At 43.9% G+C, this 18,937-nt stretch overlaps 1 protein-coding gene across 3 annotated transcripts in view; it reads right to left on the reverse strand.

The window, feature by feature from the left end:
• Window positions 1-4,831: 4,831 nt before the first annotated feature.
• The window catches only part of NAP1L4 (nucleosome assembly protein 1 like 4), a 28,132-nt gene continuing 14,026 nt past the window's right edge, over window positions 4,832-18,937 (reverse strand). For 2 of the 3 annotated variants that reach the window (XM_044269609.1, XM_044269610.1), the window contains exons 6-14: window positions 17,408-17,527; window positions 16,175-16,246; window positions 15,459-15,598; window positions 15,176-15,321; window positions 14,898-14,920; window positions 14,595-14,714; window positions 14,075-14,104; window positions 12,462-12,518; window positions 4,832-7,993 (exon numbers count right to left, since the gene is read on the reverse strand). In XM_044269609.1, the coding sequence (XP_044125544.1) occupies window positions 7,955-7,993; window positions 12,462-12,518; window positions 14,075-14,104; window positions 14,595-14,714; window positions 14,898-14,920; window positions 15,176-15,321; window positions 15,459-15,598; window positions 16,175-16,246; window positions 17,408-17,527 (747 nt within the window). In that variant the 3' untranslated portion in view covers window positions 4,832-7,954. Of the gene's footprint in view, window positions 7,994-10,257; window positions 10,297-12,461; window positions 12,519-14,074; window positions 14,105-14,594; window positions 14,715-14,897; window positions 14,921-15,175; window positions 15,322-15,458; window positions 15,599-16,174; window positions 16,247-17,407; window positions 17,528-18,937 lie in introns of all 3 variants that reach the window. The other variant, XM_044269611.1, reaches the window with a different exon arrangement.

Below are 18,937 nucleotides of genomic sequence, written 5' to 3' on the forward strand. Positions count from 1 at the left end.
CCCGTAGGAGATGGCATACATACAGGTCCTTCTCAAAAAATTAGCATCTTGTGATAAAGTTCATTATTTTCTGTAATGTACTGATAAACATTAGACTTTCATATATTTTAGATTCATTACACACCAACTGAAGTAGTTCAAGCCTTTTATTGTTTTAATATTGATGATTTTGGCATACAGCTCATGAAAACCCCAAATTTCCTATCTCAAAAAATTAGCATATTTCATCCGACCAATAAAATAAAAGTGTTTTTAATACAAAAAAAGTCAACCTTCAAATAATTATGTTCAGTTATGCATTCAATACTTGGTCGGGAATCTTTTTGCAGAAATGACTGCTTCAATGCGGCGTGGCATGGAGGCAATCAGCCTGTGGCACTGCTGAGGTGTTATGGAGGCCAGGATGCTTCGATAGCGGCGTGGCATGGAGGCCATCAGCCTGTGGCACTGCTGAGGTGTTATGGAGGCCCAGGATGCTTCGATAGCGGCCTTAAGCTCATCCAGAGTGTTGGGTCTTGCGTCTCTCAACTTTCTCTTCCCAATATCCCACAGATTCTCTATGGGGTTCAGGTCAGGAGAGTTGGCAGGCCAATTGAGCACAGTAATACCATGGTCAGTAAACCATTTACCAGTGGTTTTGGCGCTGTGAGCAGGTGCCAGGTCGTGCTGAAAAATGAAATCTTCATCTCCATAAAGCTTTTCAACAGATGGAAGCATGAAGTGCTCCAAAATCTCCTGATAGCGGCTGCATTTCCCCTGCCCTTGATAAAACACAGTGGACCAACACCAGCAGCTGACATGGCACCCAGACCATCACTGACTGTGGGGACTTGACACTGGACTTCAGGCATTTTGGCATTTCCCTCTCCCCAGTCTTCCTCCAGACTCCGGCACCTTGATTTCCGAATGACATGCAACAGTCCAGTGCTGCTTCTCTGTAGCCCAGGTCAGGCGCTTCTGCCGCTGTTTCTGGGGAATGCGGCACCTGTAGCCCATTTCCTGCACACGCCTGTACACGGTGGCTCTGGATGTTTCTACTCCAGACTCAGTCCACTGCTTCCGCAGGTCCCCCAAGGTCTGGAATCGGTCCTTCTCCACAATCTTCCTCAGGGTCCGGTCACCTCTTCTCGTTGTGCAGCGTTTTCTGCCACACTTTTTCCTTCCCACAGACTTCCCACTGAGGGGCCTTGATACAGCGCTCTGGGAACAGCCTATTCGTTCAGAAATTTCTTTCTGTGTCTTACCCTCTTGCTTGAGGGTGTCAATGATGGCCTTCTGGACAGCAGTCAGGTTGGCAGTCTTACCCATGATTGCGGTTTTGAGTAATGAACCAGGCTGGGAGTTTTTAAAAGCCTCAGGAATCTTTTGCAGGTGTTTAGAGTTAATTAGTTGATTCAGATGATTAGGTTAATAGCTCGTTTAGAGAACCTTTTCATGATATGCAAATTTTTTGAGATAGGAATTTTGGGTTTTCATGAGCTGTAGGCCAAAATCATCAATATTAAAACAATAAAAGGCTTGAACTACTTCAGTTGTGTGTAATGAATCTAAAATATATGAAAGTCTAATGTTTATCAGTACATTACAGAAAATAATGAACTTTATCACAATATGCTAATTTTTTGAGAAGGACCTGTATATGTGCATGCTTTAGCTGCAACATTTCCTGCTCCCAATGCAAGTGTTCTCTATAGTTCTGCCCTTCTACCAATGAACCAGGAAGCTCGGGATGAGCAGGGTTACTACCTGACCAGAGAGCTGCATATATTGCAAATGCCTTAAAGCTTGAGAGCAACAAGTCCTGTGGCCTACCCTTTAGGCTCATACACACGGCAGTTGTTGGCTGGTGCCCGCAAACAGAAGGGCTGTAATATACGGGCACCGTCCGTGTGCACACTGTATGACAAATGCAGACCCATTCACTTGAATGGGTCATCAATCCTGATGATACTGTACGGTGCTGAACGGAGGCACGGATCGGAAGCACTACGGAGTGCTTTAGTGGGTTTTCTGTCCGTGGCATGCACTACTTTTTTGCAGTGCGGATTGCAGACACCATTAAAGTGACCGGGCTCGCATCCTCAGACAGTGGGCACGCGGTCGGTGCCTGCGCATTGCGTTCCGCAGCACAGGGCCGGCAGGCACGCGTTCTTGTGAACGAGCCCTTAGTCACATCAATTAATAGCGGAACAACCTCTTTGGCCTGTTGCAATCACTGTCATGGCTTTTGCCATCCCAAGTGACTACTGTGGGATGGTGACCAGGGTAAGACACACAGCGCAACCAGGACATGAATCCGCCTCGTCCAAGAATGTGAAGGATTAATGAAATGTTACGGTGCGGCCTGTGTACATATTGATCCGGGCTGGAAGCAAGTGTCTGGAATGATAAGCTCATACCAATACAAATCCTCCTGGCATACTGCCTCAGGCTCCAACTGTTTTATTTAAAGGGGAGTCCTCATGTTATACCAGTAGATAATATTGGCGACCGACCACTCATATCAGCCCCTGTTCCCAGGAGCTGACAATCCATCACGCTGCAGCCAAATCCTTTTTATGCCACCTGGATCACAGAAACTTCTCCAGAATCCACACTTTGTGAGCCCTGGAAACTCCGATTCATTCTTGTCCTTATTTCTCTGTCCTTTTCTGTTACCCATTTTTTCATAGATTTTAAACTCTTGTGAACAATCCTCGAGTGGTTAATCCGCTTATTATTCTGGATTATTTGATGTTCTTAAAGCATGTACCCATGTAAGTGCATAATGCTACAGAATATGCAGGAGCTGTACGGTATAATGATGCCTTGTGTCCGCTATCTACAGCGCCATCTAGTGCTTGCAAGTGAAGTGCAGACTGATGGGCAGGTTTACCAGATGTGTGCATTCTGCAGAACAGAAGGGCCGACCCCTAATAATAGAACAGTCGTATCCTTGTCGGAAAGGCATTACGGAGACCGTTTTTTTGTGTGACCCCATTGAAGTGAATGGTTCTGCATACAGGCCAAAAAAAAAAAAAAGCGGAACAGACACACAGAAAAAATACCTTTGGGTGCATGAGCCCTAAGGTAGAGTGATTTAACACGCATCATGGACGAACCTTCAACCACTGCCACCCGTTATAGCACATACTCGTCCACCATGCGGCAGCTTCTCTAGTAACATTCAGGAATCTAATGTACGGTATATAATAACTCATTTTGACTGCAGGGAAAAGGAGCTGCTGACCGCAAATTAAGGGGGTCCCCCCCCATGATTAACATCATACAGTACATGAGTCTCTCTACACTAGAACAGCCCTGTACCCAACATGGAACCAGAGATTTCCCCATTCATAATTACATCCATTCTGCCACATTTATTTCAGACTGGCAGCTCCGGGGGAAGCATGTCCTTCCTGCTGCAGCTCTCTCCCTATCACAGTTCAGGGGGGTGTCCTTTATGTCGCAGCTCTCTCCTAGCACAGTGCATGTCCTTCCTGCTGCAGCTCTCTCCCCCATCACTGTTCCAGGGGGCACATCTTTCTGGCTGCATCTCTCTCCCCCATCACTGTTCCAGGGGGCACATCTTTCCGGCTGCAGCTCTCTCCCCCACCACTGTTCCGGGGGGCGTCTCCTTTCTGCTGCAGTTCTCTCTGTCACTGTCACAGCTTCTGGCAGTAGATCCAGCTGCTGGCAGTTGAAGCATAGAAGAGAGCATGTGAGACCATCTCAGACAGAAAAGTATGTAAAAGAACAAAGCGCAGGTGGCGCTATACAGCATTTATTGAATGATTCACTGGCTATCTTAAATGTTAATTCACACACAATTGCAAAAGTATTCCAGTTGTTGGTTTGAAAATGTTTTAAATATTTTTGGTGGGACAACCCCTTGTACAGGATTACAAAAACATGGCAGTTTTCTTCCAACAACATTGCCACAACTGCCCCTCAGGTTACATGAGGTATTGCAGCTCTGCCACATTCATTGTAATAGAACCGATCTGCAGTAACGGAAGCGACCGTTATGAGGGGACGTTCCTAGAAGCGAGCAGCCATGTTTTTCTACAACTGCTTTTAAGTCCTTATGCACACGACCACTGTGTTTTGCGGTCCACACACCGTGGATCCGCAAACCACGGATGGCGTCCGCGTGCGTTCCGCAATTTGCGGAACGGATTAATATAACTGCCAATTCTTGTCCGCATATTTTGCGGCCCCATTGAAGTGAATGGGTCCGCATCCAAGCCGCCAAAACTGCGGCTCGGATGCGGACTAAAGCAACGGCCGTGTGCATGAGGCCTAACCCTGACATTAGTCGTTTGCTAGGATCTCAGCATCAGCTTCCACATTAAACTGATGAGACAACCCCTTTAAGCATAAGTCTACTTTCACACTGGCGTTTTGGCTTTCCGTTTGTGAGATCTGTTCAGGACTCTCACAAGCGTCCAAAACGGATCAGTTTGCATTCTGAATGGACAAGGATCCGCTCAGAATGCATCAGTTTAGTCTCAATTCCGCTTTGGAGCTTGCAGCGTTTTGGTGTCTGTCTGATGAAACTGAGCCAAAAAGGATCCTGGCACACAATGCAAGACAATAGAAAACGGATCCTTCCTCCATTGGCTTTCAAGACGGATCCGTCTTGGCTATGTTAAAAACAATACAAACGGATCCGTTCTGAACGGATGCAGACGGTTGTATTATCTGACCGCATCAGTCCATGATGGATCCACACAAAACGAGTGTGAAAGTAGCCTAAATGCTAATGTCTGCATTTCTTTCTTGAGGTTCTAGATCTTTTGTTAAAAAAAAAAAAAAAAAAAAAAAAAAACACAGTCCAGACGAGGGCGCAGTCATTTCTCATTTTCGCTTTATTAATATGTCCTTGAAAAACAATTGAGAAATTCTAACACAAAGAAACTGTGATGGATCAATAAATAATGAAGCCTGCAAAAATGTAATGAAACACAGCAGAGTCTAAACCAGGACACCAGTGTATCTGGGACGGGAGAAGACGCAAACAACCCCCCCTCCCCCCAGTGGGCGACTAAAAGGGACCATGAACCACACGAAGGAGAGCCCAACGTACGATAAATGGGAACCCCGTCCAGATAAAGGCTCCAGCGCTAAATCGGTACATTAATACAATGCTCCTCCGTGACCTACAGCCAATCATCACACAGAACAGATGGCGGAAGCGTGGCATGCCCCCAAAGAATGACCTGCCAGTCCTGGTTCTGTTGAACTGGCACCACTAAGGAGTCAGGGAGCTGTGTGCCTGCATGCTTAACCCTTTATAGGCCTCAAACAGGTCTGTAAAGGGTCAATAAGTATCACCGTTTTCGTCACAGTCGCCCTCCATCTTATGCAAAACGAAGAGGTTAAGAAGGTTGCCGGCAAAAAGTTGCGGCTTCTGGATTCAACAGAAAATTAAAAATCCTCTTAGGGGGTCAATAGGAAACTGCCATGAACGCCATCATTTTCCTATTGACTTCCATGGCACTTAAAGTATAAAGTGTGCAAAACAGCTGCATTGTCTTGCCCGCTCAGGGCAAAGCGCCACAGTCCCCTGCACACGACCTTTGTCCTAAGCTTCCACTCACAGTAAAGAGTATAAATGTGTCTTAAAGGCGCTGTCCAGGATAAGAGGAAGCTGCCTCCCCTTTAAATATACTGCAGCTTGCAGTTCGGAAGCGTCACCCACTGACACAGGTCAATGAAAGATGCCATGTAATAAAGGAGTGCAAGACGACAACAGGATGACACATTCTGTCGCTACACTGCCCCTCCGTGTGAACAGTGACCGATTAAATATCTGCATGTGGCAGGTTCAGTCGTTCCACATTTTATTGAGTTTTAAATACACTGTACAATTTAAATAAGCAGAATATCTATTAACTTAAGGGTTTCAACGTTCAGGCATTTTCAGTCTTTCCTCTGTGCACCTTGTACAACCCCACCTCACTAGGGACACCATTTACATGGACGCTTCTGTTTTGGGGTCAAAATAAACCACACACTTTGATTTAGGCCAGATGCAGACGGGCGAGTTCAGTGCAAGATTTCCTGTTCTGACAACTGCTCCTTTCAGAGGATTGCACAACATTATAATTTATAACTGCTGTGGGACCCCACACGTCCTGGAATCTATTGCATCACACTGACATAATGCTGTCAGTGTAATTTATTAGATTTCAGGTCTCTCAGAGTTATAAATCATTATAATGTTGTGCCATCCTGTGAGAGGAGCGGAGGTCAGAACAGGAAATCACACTGACAAGCGCAGCGAGTTTCTCTCGCACTGACCTCGTTCGTCTGTGTCTGACCTTAAAGGTGTCCTGCACAGGAACAGTGCCTTCAATAAATACTGCAGTGATGGAGCAGCTTTATTCCCATACAGGCCATATCCAAGGGTATTGGTGGTTTTCTATTTTGGCTGCAGGGTCGTGCACAACCCTTTTAGAGATCAGAATAATGGCTCATGCACATGAGCGTGTGTGCCTGTATACGGGCACCAGCTGTCTGCACGCCATATCACGGATGCAGACCTATTGACTTTTATGGGATGGCAATCCTCAAGATACAGTGTGGTGCGGAGAGGAGGCACGGATTGGAAATCTACAGAGCGCTTCTGTGGGATTTCGGTCTGTGCCTCCGCAACGCAAAAAAATAGAACAAGTCCTATTTTTTTGTGGTGCGGACCATCTCTTCATGTCAATGGGTCAGCAAACTGTGTGCATTTGGACGGTGCCGCAATTTACGGTCCACAGCACGGGCACTTGGCACACATGCTCGTGTGCATGAGCCCTAAATGATGGACAACCCGATTTATTAATTTACTATATCCTGCTCCTTGCTCAGGACATTAGGACCCTCTCTTGGTATGCCAATGACAGGCACTTACTATCAGTTTCAGTAAAGCAAATTAGAAGAGGTTGGTTATTCACCTACCAAGGAGGGAAGGATTAAGGGGTCCAAATCTTCACATGTGGGAACTAGAGCTTTCACTGCACATTACTGGTGAAGAAAATTGAGAAAGGAAACTAGTCTGAATGGGATTTTCCATCACAAACCAATAGACAACTTGTCACTTGACAAGCAGCCAATGAGGCCTGAGGCGAAGGTTACTAGATGTGAGTAAACACTAGACGCCTCCATGGTCTACAACCTTCTGAAAACTTCAACTCCCAGCATGCCCCGACACACAACAGGAGCTGTTGTCTCAACGGCTGCAGACCAGTGCAGGTAACGATAAGACTGTGCACACTAATAATCTGGCATAAAAATAAAAAAAAAAAAGTCACAAAACACCACTGCGACAAAATTTGTTGCAAGCAGCATTTTTACCCAGCCCTTGACACTTTCTGAAAAAGAGGGCGTGACAAGGGGAATGGGCAACAGGCCCTGCACATTTATCTTCATTTGTGCCAGTTTCCTGGCATAAACGAAGACAGAAACCTATGGCAGCTCAGAGCGGTCACAGATTTCTGTTTAGACACATGGACTGCCGGAGGATGCGTCTAATATAGGACGAGGCCTGTTCCTCATCATAAATTAAGTGCATTCTCCGGCAGCGCAGGGGATATCATAGACCAATGTAAAAAGCAGGTCTATGATAAATTATCCCCCACTATTTAATTTTTTTTATTTATTTTTTTACATTTTGTTTGTCAATAAGGTAGCTGTGTATTCCAAGGAAAATGGAAAAGAAAAAAAACTAAAAAAAAAACAAAAAACTAAACACAGCATGTAGACTTCAACTGTGCTTCTTCTCCACCCGACCCCAATGAGACCAAAGAGTTCTAAGAATACAGCTGTAGACATCCGGCTAAAAAGGTGAGAAAGAAAAAACCAAAAGGAGAAAAAGGAAGTAAAAATCATGCATAAAAAAAAGTTAAGCCTTGACGTAAAAATCTGCTGCAGCACAATAGAATCCTGAATATTTGGAAAGGTTTCTCTCTAGAGATGCATCCGGTCACTGCTGTTTGCACTCGGCAGGCTGAACTGCTTCTTTCTGCCCAGGAACAAAAAAAGAGACTCAGTATTAGAGACCATCGCAGACACTAAGGCAGACACACTGCAGCATCTTCACTGGTCACAGTGGAGGGGAATCCAACAGCACCCTGGTAGGGCTTTACTAAGTGGACACCCCCACCCCTAAAATCATCCATCAATCCTGACAAACGCAGTAGTGGCTTTATAACATTTATTCAATGATAAGAACCTGAAATGTGGAAACTGTAAAAGTGGATGAAAGGGCCATTAATTGTAAAGCTGCAGGAGATCACTACAGATAAATTATAAAAGTAGAAAGTGATCAGACTGAAGTGTTTACTTATCCTGTACTGATCCTGAGTTACATCCTGTATTATACTCCAGAGCTGCACTCACTATTCTGCTGGTGCAGTCACTGTGTACATACATTACATATCCTGTACTGATCCTGAGTTACATCCTGTATTATACTCCAGAGCTGCACTCACTATTCTGCTGGTGCAGTCACTGTGTACATACATTACATATCCTGTACTGATCCTGAGTTACATCCTGTATTATACTCCAGAGCTGTACTCGCTATTCTGCTGGTGCAGTCACTGTGTACATACATTACTTATCCTGTACTGATCCTGAGTTACATATTGTATTATACTCCAGAGCTGCACTCACTATTCTGCTGGTGCAGTCACTGTGTACATACATTACTTGTCCTGTACTGATCCTGAGTTACATCCTGTATTATACTCCAGAGCTGCACTCACTATACTGCTGGTGCAGTCACTGTGTACATACATTACTTGTCCTGTACTGATCCTGAGTTACATCCTTTATTATACTGCAGAGCTGCACTCAGTACTTGTTGTTATATAGATTTCAGCTCTGACATTTGCAGAATTGTGACTACAATGTATTTACAAAGTGACTCAGATTCCTATGTAGCTTTTTTTTGGGGGACGGGGGACGGACGGGACTGTAATAACAGACACAAGCACACACTGCATACTAAGCACGTGTACAGGCTGGTTACATCATAAAGGAAATCTTTACATTTTTCATTAGTGTAGTTAATAGGCTGGAGGGGTCACTGTCCGAGGTTACAAATAAGAACTCTACAGTTCGAAACATGTCAACCTGCGCAGGTGGTGACCACAAGATGTAACCTGTAACTAAGTCAAGTAAAGACGAAGCAACGATAAGAACACCGGGTGCTGGAACCTTTCTTTCTTTGGGTCACTGTCCAAGTATGAGTGACATGGTAGTGAGCTGCCGCTGTCATCATGGTGGCCAAATTAAAAGGAATGTTCTCATTTTATAAACTGAGGGCGTATTGCCAGGAAATTACATCACTTTAGGATTGGAGGGGGTCCGATCTCTGGGACGGCCAGTGATCATGAGAATAAGAAGCACGGGTCCCTTACTAAGCTTACCCTGCATGGCGCACCCAAGCACCCGGCAGTGCAAAAAAATTAATAAAATTTTAGCTGGCTGCATTCACTTGTGCAGGGCCATGCTACACTTCCCTGTACGTACGGGTGGACAGGAGGGCAGCCATGCAGGGGAAGACAGCAAAGGTGCCGCAGCACTAAACATGTGGATGCAATCCCTTAAAATGTCAGAATTATTGGTCGTTGAACCCCCCCCAACAGTGACCGTATATCCTAGAGATGCGCCATGATTTGTAAGATGGGAATACCCCTTTAAGAGTAAACATGCATAGTCAACGCCTCTGTGAACTGTGCAAAGGTTATTGTACGGAGAGGGGGAGGAGGCGAGCTGTGACATCACCTACTGTGAATAGTGGATTCTGTGTCATCTATATGCAACTGTTATATCCTGCCTGTAATGATAATGAGGTGACTGCTGAAAAAAGTGATCTCTTCAGAACAAGAAGGGTCAGGTTATTATGAGGCTCAGGGTGAAAACTGCAGGATTTTTCTGATTATTAAAAAAAATAAAAAATTGGATATCCATAATGCCATGGAAAATTTGAACAACCAAAAACAAAATAAAAACTTGATTTAAAGGAGTTTTTCCAGGAGTTATTTTTCTATGAGGGCACACAAATTATTCAATATTGAAAGGTTTTGGCAAAAAGCAGCAGATGTGAGGGGGAAACAAAAAAAAAAAAAAGGAAAAAGAAAGAAATTTGTCCCACTACAAGCCAAAAGAAGGAGGATGAGTGATCATGACGAGTAAGAGGAAACAGAACATGAAGAAGATAGATAAAAAGGAAGGGGGAGGGGGGGGGGGGAGAGAGACACGAACGGTGATCAACCTTACCTAGGACTGTATGAATGACAAACAAAAAAAACATTACACCTAAACAGAAAAAATGGAAAAGATCAATCAAAGCGAACATGGGGTGGAAAAAAAATCTGATCAAGCAGAGAAAGAGGCGGAGCTATACAAAACAGGGGAGATTTCTGTATCTGACATTACTGGGACCCAAGTGATGGCGCATTATCGGAATAGACCATTGTCACCATCACTAAACTTTAACCAAATAAAACATTCTGATCTCTGCTCAGTCTCAGTCTGCTCAGCAGCAGGTGTCTATCACCTGAACAGGATAAAAAGTTGAGACACTTTCCAAATAAATTGCATTATATATCTCATACCGTTTTAGAGTTACATCCTGTATTATACTCCAGAGCTGCACTCACTATTCTGCTGGTGCAGTCACTGTGTACATACAGTACTTATCCTGTACTGATCCTGAGTTACATCCTGTATTATACTCCAGAGCTGCACTCACTATTCTGCTGGTGCAGTCACTGTGTACATACATTAGTCCCATTGATTTCAGTGGAAGACCTATAAAACAAGACTGGGGAAGAGCAATGGTGCCTCTGCCTTAGGTCTCATGCACATAAACATATATTCTTTCCGTGTCCGTTCAGGTTTTTTTTGTGGACCGTATACGGAACCATTCATTTCAATGGGTCCGAAAAAAAAGAAGAGGAAATTCCTCCATGTGCATTCCGTTTTGCAAAAAAATAGAACACGTCCTATTATTGTCCACATTACGGACAAGGATAGTACTGTTCTATCAGGGGCCAGCTGTTCCGTTCCACAAGATACGGAATGCACACGGACGTCATCTGTATTTTTTTGCAGACCACAAAATATATACGGTAGTGTGCATAAGGCCTTAGACTGATGTAATGCTATACTTTTCTTTTGGTATAGTTCCGCCTTGAAGACTGATTGCAAAAAAATGTAGACGTTCATGATTTCAGACACCGCCACCTTGTGGACAAGGAAGTAAACAGCTCACAGGTAGGCAAGCTCATGCAGTACAAAGCACATGCAGATGCTGAACACACGGAGCCTGTTTAGTTGATTAGGACATGTCTAAATGCAGACGCAGACAATTTGCAACATTTATGACGGCAGCATGCTGCAGACTATTCTGGTTTGGTGCTATCCTGTCTATAAAAGGGCTATAAGGTACAATGTAGTGGATACATTTACAACACCATATATTATGGGTAGGGCTATAGCAAACTGTGCTGAGCATGTCTATACTGCTAGAAAAGCATCAGTCTATAGACTGGTCCTAAACTGTGAACCATGAGCGCCACTAATTTATCAGCAGTACTGTTCACCTGGAGATTTTTATTTAAATAGAACTGTCCATTATACGGACCGGCGTGTCACAGCTCAGGTCTAGTATTAAGCGAATAGAGCATCAGATCATAGATTCAAAGTTGATTTATTCCAGACCTGTCTCCGTACAGCATTAAAATGTATTGCCTCCGCGGAGGCAAAATTAGTTTCACACGAAGGTGCGCAAGACTTCGGTGAATGAATTCGGTATTTAGTTCTACATCTTTAAAAACATTTCAAATTCTGAACCTGAAGTTGGCTTTGGTACCGGCTGTTACCTCGGTACGAAACCAGATTTGGATTGCTAATTTGAAATGTTTTTAAAAAGGTGTAGAACTGAATACCAAATTCATTCACCGAAGTCTTGCGCGACTTTGTATAAAACGAATCTTGCCTCTGGGGAAGCAATAGATTTTAATGCTGTATGGAGAAAAAAGTCTCTATACAACATTAAAACGAAGAGTTAGAACTAATCGAATTTGGATCTACCTGACATGAAGTTCGATTCACTCCACACTACTCATGTCATTAACCCCCTTAGGATCCATTCACACGTCCGTGTGTGTTTTGCGGATCCATGAAACTCGGACACCGGCAATGTGCGTTCTGCATTTTGCGGACCGGACATCGCCGCCACTTAATAGAAAATGCCTAATCTTGTCCGCAATTGTCGGGAACGGAATTACGTACCCGGAAGTGTGGGTCTGCATTTCCGGATCCGGGCAGCACATCGTGTGGCCCCATAGAAATAAATGGGTCCGCAATTCTGTTCCGCAAAATGCGGAACAGAATTGCAGACGTTGGAATGGACCCTTAACAAAATAAAATCCTTAGGATTTGAAGCAATAATACGATTACGGCTCGGCAGAACCTACTTTAACAGCATTTGGCTCATCCTCTTCTTCCTCACATTCCTCTTCACCTTCCATTTCCTAAAACCAGAGCAGACATGAAAACCAACGTCCTGAATGCAGCACAAAATGTTCAGCGACTAGCGATAAAGCAGTTCTGGAAATCATACCCCGAGGAGGCCTCATCTAGTGTTGAGCGAACTTGTGTTTTAAGTTCGGCGTCTAAAGCTCAGGTTATCGAAGTATCCCGTTATGGTCCGTGGTAGCGGAATCCATAACGGGATACTACGATAACCCTGAACTTTAGACGCCAAACTTAAAACACAAGTTCGCTCAACACTACTTCTCTATATTATACAATCACTATATCAAATTACACATGTCCAGTTAAAGGTGTCTCCATGTCTTCTCCACTGATGACTTATCCTCAAGATAGGAGGTCAATATCTAATCGGTGGGGGTCCGACTCCTGGCATGCCTGCCGGTGAACTGTTTGAGGAGGCCATGGCACTATGGCGAGCGCCGCGGCCTCTTCCTAGGCCAGTAACGTCTAGGTCACATGGCCTAGGCACAGCTTCGTCTCCCCCCACCGACCATAATTTGATGACATTCTGAGAAGGTTATAAAATATAGAAGACCCATAAAACCCCTTTAAAAGGTAATTTTGGCATATGCGACTAATGTTTCCTTAGAACTGCATTTAACAGACAGAAGCCAAAAGAAATGTTCTTTTGGCCACCACTGGGCCTGTATATAATTTCTGCTGTATATAACAGTGCATTTATATGCTGTGCTACTCTAATACCACACGGTCTACTTTTTTATTTTTTGTTTACATGGAGCCTATAGGCAATGTATGACACTGGCTATACATTGTTTAGACGGAACTATGGAGGGGCCGATTGTCGGGAAGGAAGCGTTCCTTTCCGACAGTTGGCTGCTCACTCCGTGAAGGAGACTGCTGCATTTACATGCTGCGATCTCCTTCACAGTATAAGGATCAGGCATTGCTCTATGGATCCCAAGTCCCCATACAGAATCATTCTTTCTGAGCAGCAAATCGTTGTTTAGACCGCACGATCTGCCGCCCGGAAACTATGATTGGCGGTGCCTGCACGAACGATAGGATCACCCGATGAATTTGTGTTTTGCTCGTTCATTGAGCGATCGGCGCCACATTTAGATGGCCAGATTATTGGAAATGAGAGTTTGCAGGAACAGTCGTTCCCAATAATCTGGAAATTGTTGGGTCATCTACATCCACCTTTAGGCATCTGTTGATAAGTCAGGAAATCCTTTTGGCGCCGATATACACTGGAAGCTCGGTGTGAATGCATACAAAGGAATTTTCTAAACAGAAGGGGCAGGGGGGAATTATATTTTCCTCCTCCCTCACTACCAGACAGCATGAAGCCACTACATAGACCAACTCTCATTTAAGATGACCTTACATGACATTCATTGATTTCAAGGAATGCCATTTAATAAGTGAAGGAACAGTGCACTTAATAATGCATGTGGGGGTGAAAGACGACTAATCTCTATAGCGTTCATAGTCCCCAGGCAGAACACAGTTTTGCCAGGAGTGTTCCAGTTCGAGTTTTTTTTTTTTTTCAATTTAAAGGAGGCAAACCTACCTCCTCTTCTCCTTCCTCCCCTTCTTCAAACTACAAAGAAAAAAATAAAATAAGTCAATAACCATCTTCACAAAAGAAACCTACAGCAGGGTTGCACATATAATCCTGGACAATCAATGATATATTAATTCCTTTCTGGGGAACAGGATGCTAACAATTATCCCACAGACTGCTATATCTATTCATCCTGCAAGAAAATTGGGCCCCCACTATATATATGCAGCTGAATTCTGAAAGGTGTAATTTCTGAAAAGACATCCCCTTTAAAGAGAACCTGACCTCTACTATGTTGCCCACACTGAAGGCAGCATAGTGTAGTGACGATTTCAGCAGTTTGTCACGCATCTCCTTTGCAGTGCTGGAACTCAAAGTATTTGACTGCCATCACACAGCAACAGCCTGCTGAAATCAGCGGGTCTGACACTATACTATGTTGCGGTCAGCATAGTACAGGTGGCAGGTTTCCTATAATAAATGCTTAACACCAGTAGCAAATGGAGCATTGGCCACATCAACTTACACTGTCCTCGTCTTCAATAGCTTCTCCGGTGAAATACAGAACAGCTCGTGGAACTATTCTTTCCCGGAAAAAGTGGCCGAGTTCAAAGTCAGCAGCTAAAGAATTCTCCATCTCTTCATCCTGTAAACAAAAAGCAAAGATTATCAAATGATGTTGTCAATGAGATGCACTTTGACATTTACTTACTGGTCCCCTGCAGAAAAGCAGTACGGTTGAACCTCTATTATTAGTATATTCCAAACTATTTATATATTTTTTTTTTACATCCACTTGTATCACACAACATGCACACATCTGACTTACCAAGTCTTCTCCGTCTCCCGATACTGGGGTGAAAATGGAAGAGAAAAAAAAAAAAAAAACAGATCACCACATGTAAATATATGAGTAAAGAATCTATGACGTGTGTAATTTACATACTGATCTCCCCACATATAGACGCATGTTACTATCAAAGATGTGTCTCTGGCTACTTGACCATACTCAGACCTTCAGAAATGAATAGTCCACTGATCCAGCTTATTATGTGAGCCAAGAACAGAAGTGGATTGGATCACAGGCAACAGAAGTTGAGGATTCACCTTTGATAGGACTGAAGAAGTTGAAGAAGGACTCATTGGGAACCTGTTTGGTTATAGTCCTTACGGTGCCGCGTCCCTTGTGTTTCTGCTTCTTTTTTATGGTTTTAATTGTGACATTCTTTCCTTTTTTCCAGTCGATAGTGCACCTGTTATCAGAAAAGAGCTGTATGAAAATACTTCCCTCCTATAGTAGTGCAATCACCAGCTGCGAGAGCAGCTCAGCTCCATTCACTTTCACACAGAGAACCCTTAGACAAAGCACAGTTGCTTCAAATCATCTTACCCCTCACAATCGACAATTTCAGGGCCTTCAAATGAAAAGGGATCAGCAGAGTCCGGCTCCGACTTCATCTTGTAGATTTTTGTCAGAATAGTGTTCGTGAAATGCTCATTAGGTTCGAAGTGGAACTCTAATGTGAAAGCCTGTAAAATAATGAAGGATAATCAGGATGATTAGTAATAAACCTTGTGGAAATTTACCCAACCATACACAATCGATCTGGACATTTGATACATGCAATCTAAGGCTACTTTCACACTCGCGTTTGGTGCGGATCCGTCATGGATCTGCACAAACGCATCCGTTCAGATAATACAACGGCATGCATCCATTTTCTTTTGTACCATATTGTGTCAGTGAAAACGGATCCGTCCCTATTGACTTACATTGTGTGTCAAGACGGATCCGTTTGGCTCAGTTTCGTCAGACGGACATCAAATCGCTGAAAACAGCGTTTTGGTGTCCGCCTCCAAAGCTGAAAGGAGACGGAATGGAGGCAAACTGATGCATTCTGAGCGGATCCTCATCCATTCAGAATGCATTAAGGGCAAAACTGATCAGTTTTGCACCGCTGCTGAGAGCCCTCCCACAAGTGGAGGCAACCAGTACTGCTCACATTCCAAGGCAGGTCGCTTGCAGTCATTTTAAATAATTCCTGGAAAAGCCTTTTAAGTACTAGAAATAAACAGAGAAAACCTTGACAATCCCAAACTACTCACCATTGGCTGCCCTGGTTCAGAGAATTTCACTTTTACATCCTGCAAGTGCTTTAGTATTGGCTCGTCATACTCCTATAAGAAGAATAAACTTGGAAATAACTACAGTGAAAGGAAATGTAAAAGTTAAGAGGAATTAAAGGTGTTACCACATGAAACATTTTCATCCCAGAAGTCCAGAATGACTGTCAATAGCGACTTTAAAGTAATTTGCTTCCATGTTTCCCCCTTGGTGCTGCTGGGTTGTGCTCTGGACATAATCTCCTTCTCTTACAAACCGGTTAGAAAGCTACTTCTATTGGCTGGCATGGAGCTAATAGAGGATAAGTATGCTGGGTGTAAGGAGAGTGACCGAGCATGCCTGTCCATCAGCACTCAGGGGATGGACGTGCACATTGATTAACATAGTAACACCATACTATGCAAGTCGACATTAAACAGCATGAAAATGACAAATAGGCTTCATTTTTGTGATCTATACAATAAATATATTTAATGGTGGCTTAGCCCATTGACCCCTTGATGCAAAATTTGTGGCCGTGGAACAGACATATGGATGCACACAGCACACGGTGTGCTATCCACATCTTTTGCGGTCCCCATTGAAGTGAACGGATCCACAACTGAGCCGCAAAAACTACAGATCGGATGCAAACCAAAAACCACAGTTGTGTGCAGGAGCCCTTACTGTATAGAGAAAGTTAATACAAGGCACTTACTAATGAATAACGATTGCCCATATTGCCTCCTTTGCTGGCTGGATTCGTTTTTCCATCACATTATACACTGCTTGTTTCCAGGGGTTATGACCACGCTGTAACCCAGCAGTGGTGGCCGTGCTTGCACACTATAGAAAAAGATGCTGGCCGGGACCACACGGTTACACATGTGCAGCAGCTCCCGTCTCTGGTATCTGCGTGATGGCTGTAACCCCTGAAGACGAGCTGTGTATAATGCTATGGAAAAATGAAAGAAGCCAGCGAAGGAGGCAATATGGACAATCATAATACATTAGTAAGGGCCTTTTATTAACTTTCTCTACATGAAAAATGCCATTTGCTAAAGTGAGACAACCCCTTCAAGGAGTTAAATAGATTTTACTATCAAACTGACTAGATAATGTCATAAAAATCCAAAACAATCACAGAACAATCAGTTTCGCTCATGGAAAAACTTCTAACTTAACTCAATACTGAAACATTGATTTCCCCAAGCTATAAACCGGAAATGTCTTACCTGTAAAGATATATTAATCATATCTACATTCCTAAATATTGTGAGCCAGAAGTCTGGGATCCCTTTGGGGTCTTCTGTATTTGGTGCGTCTGATATGGTCATTTTGCTTTTAACATCTTCCTAAAAAAAAAAAAAAAAAAAAAAAAAAAAAAAAAAAAAAAAAAAACTGAATATAATTGTTAAAACAGATGATGACATTTTTATAGCTGCATATTGGATTCTCTGCAATGTTTTGACATGAACATCCAAGAGTCACAAGAACCAACACTGAGCAGACTTTGAAACAGCAAGGAGCGCTGGGAGATTTCAGCACTGGAGTCTAAGAAAATGCAGCACTGGGGGTAAGATACAGGATGTAACTCAGGATAAATAAAGTATAAGTAATGTATGTACACAGTGACTGCAGCAGCAGAATAGTGAGTGCAGCTCTGGAGTATAATACAGGATGTAACTAAGGATCAGTACAGGATAAGTAATGTAAGGATGCACAAAACACGGACAGTGGCAATGTGCGTTGCGCATTTTGCGGAACGCACATTGCCAGCACTAAGAGAATATGCTTATTCTTGTCCGCTATTGCGGAAAAGAATAGGACATGTTCTATTTTTTTCAGGATCGGAATTGCGGACCCGGAAGTGTGGGTCCGCAATTTCAGATCGGGGTTGCACGTTGAGCGTCCCCATAGAAATGTATGGGTCCGCAATGCCGTTACGCAAAATGCGGAATGGAATTGCGGATGTGTGAATGGACCCTAAGTAATGTATGTACACAGGGACTGCACCAGCAGAATAGTGAGTGCAGCTCTGGAGTATAATACAGGATGTAACTCAGGATCAGTACAGTATTAGGCCTCTTTCACACTTGCGTCCGGATCAGTCGTGTACTCCATTTGGAATTAAATGCCGGATCCGTAACACCGCAAGTGAACTAAAAGCATTTGAAGCCTGATCCGTCTTTAGAATGCGTTCAGTGTTACTATGGCAGCCAGGACGCTATTAAAGTCCTGGTTGCCATAGTAGTAGTGGGGAGCCGGGGAGCAGTATACTTACCGCCCGTGCGGCTCCAGAATGACGTCAGAGCGCCCCATGCGCATGGATGACATGCGATCACGTCATCCATGCGCGTGGAGCGCCCTGACGTCACTCTGAAGAACCCCGGGAGCCGCACGGACGGTAAGTATACTGCTCCCCACTACACTTTACCATGGCAAACAGGACTTTAGCGTCCTGGCAGCCATGGTAACCATTCAGAAAAAGCTTAACGTCTGATCCGGTAATGCACCGAAACGACGTTTAGCTTAAGGCCGGATCCGGATTAATGCCTTTCAATGGGCATTAATTCCGGATCCGGCCTTGCGGCAAGTGTTCAGGATTTTTGGCCAGAGCAAAGAGCGCAGCATGCGGCAGCATTTTCTCCGGCCAAAAAACATTTCGGTCCTGAAGACATCCTGAACGGATTTCTCTCCATTCAGAATGCATGGGGATAATCCTGATCAGGATTTTTCCGGCATAGAGCCCCGACGACGGAACT

This window comes from Bufo gargarizans, chromosome 10 (assembly GCF_014858855.1).
Source record: "Bufo gargarizans isolate SCDJY-AF-19 chromosome 10, ASM1485885v1, whole genome shotgun sequence".
Classification (NCBI taxonomy): Eukaryota; Metazoa; Chordata; class Amphibia; order Anura; family Bufonidae; genus Bufo; species Bufo gargarizans.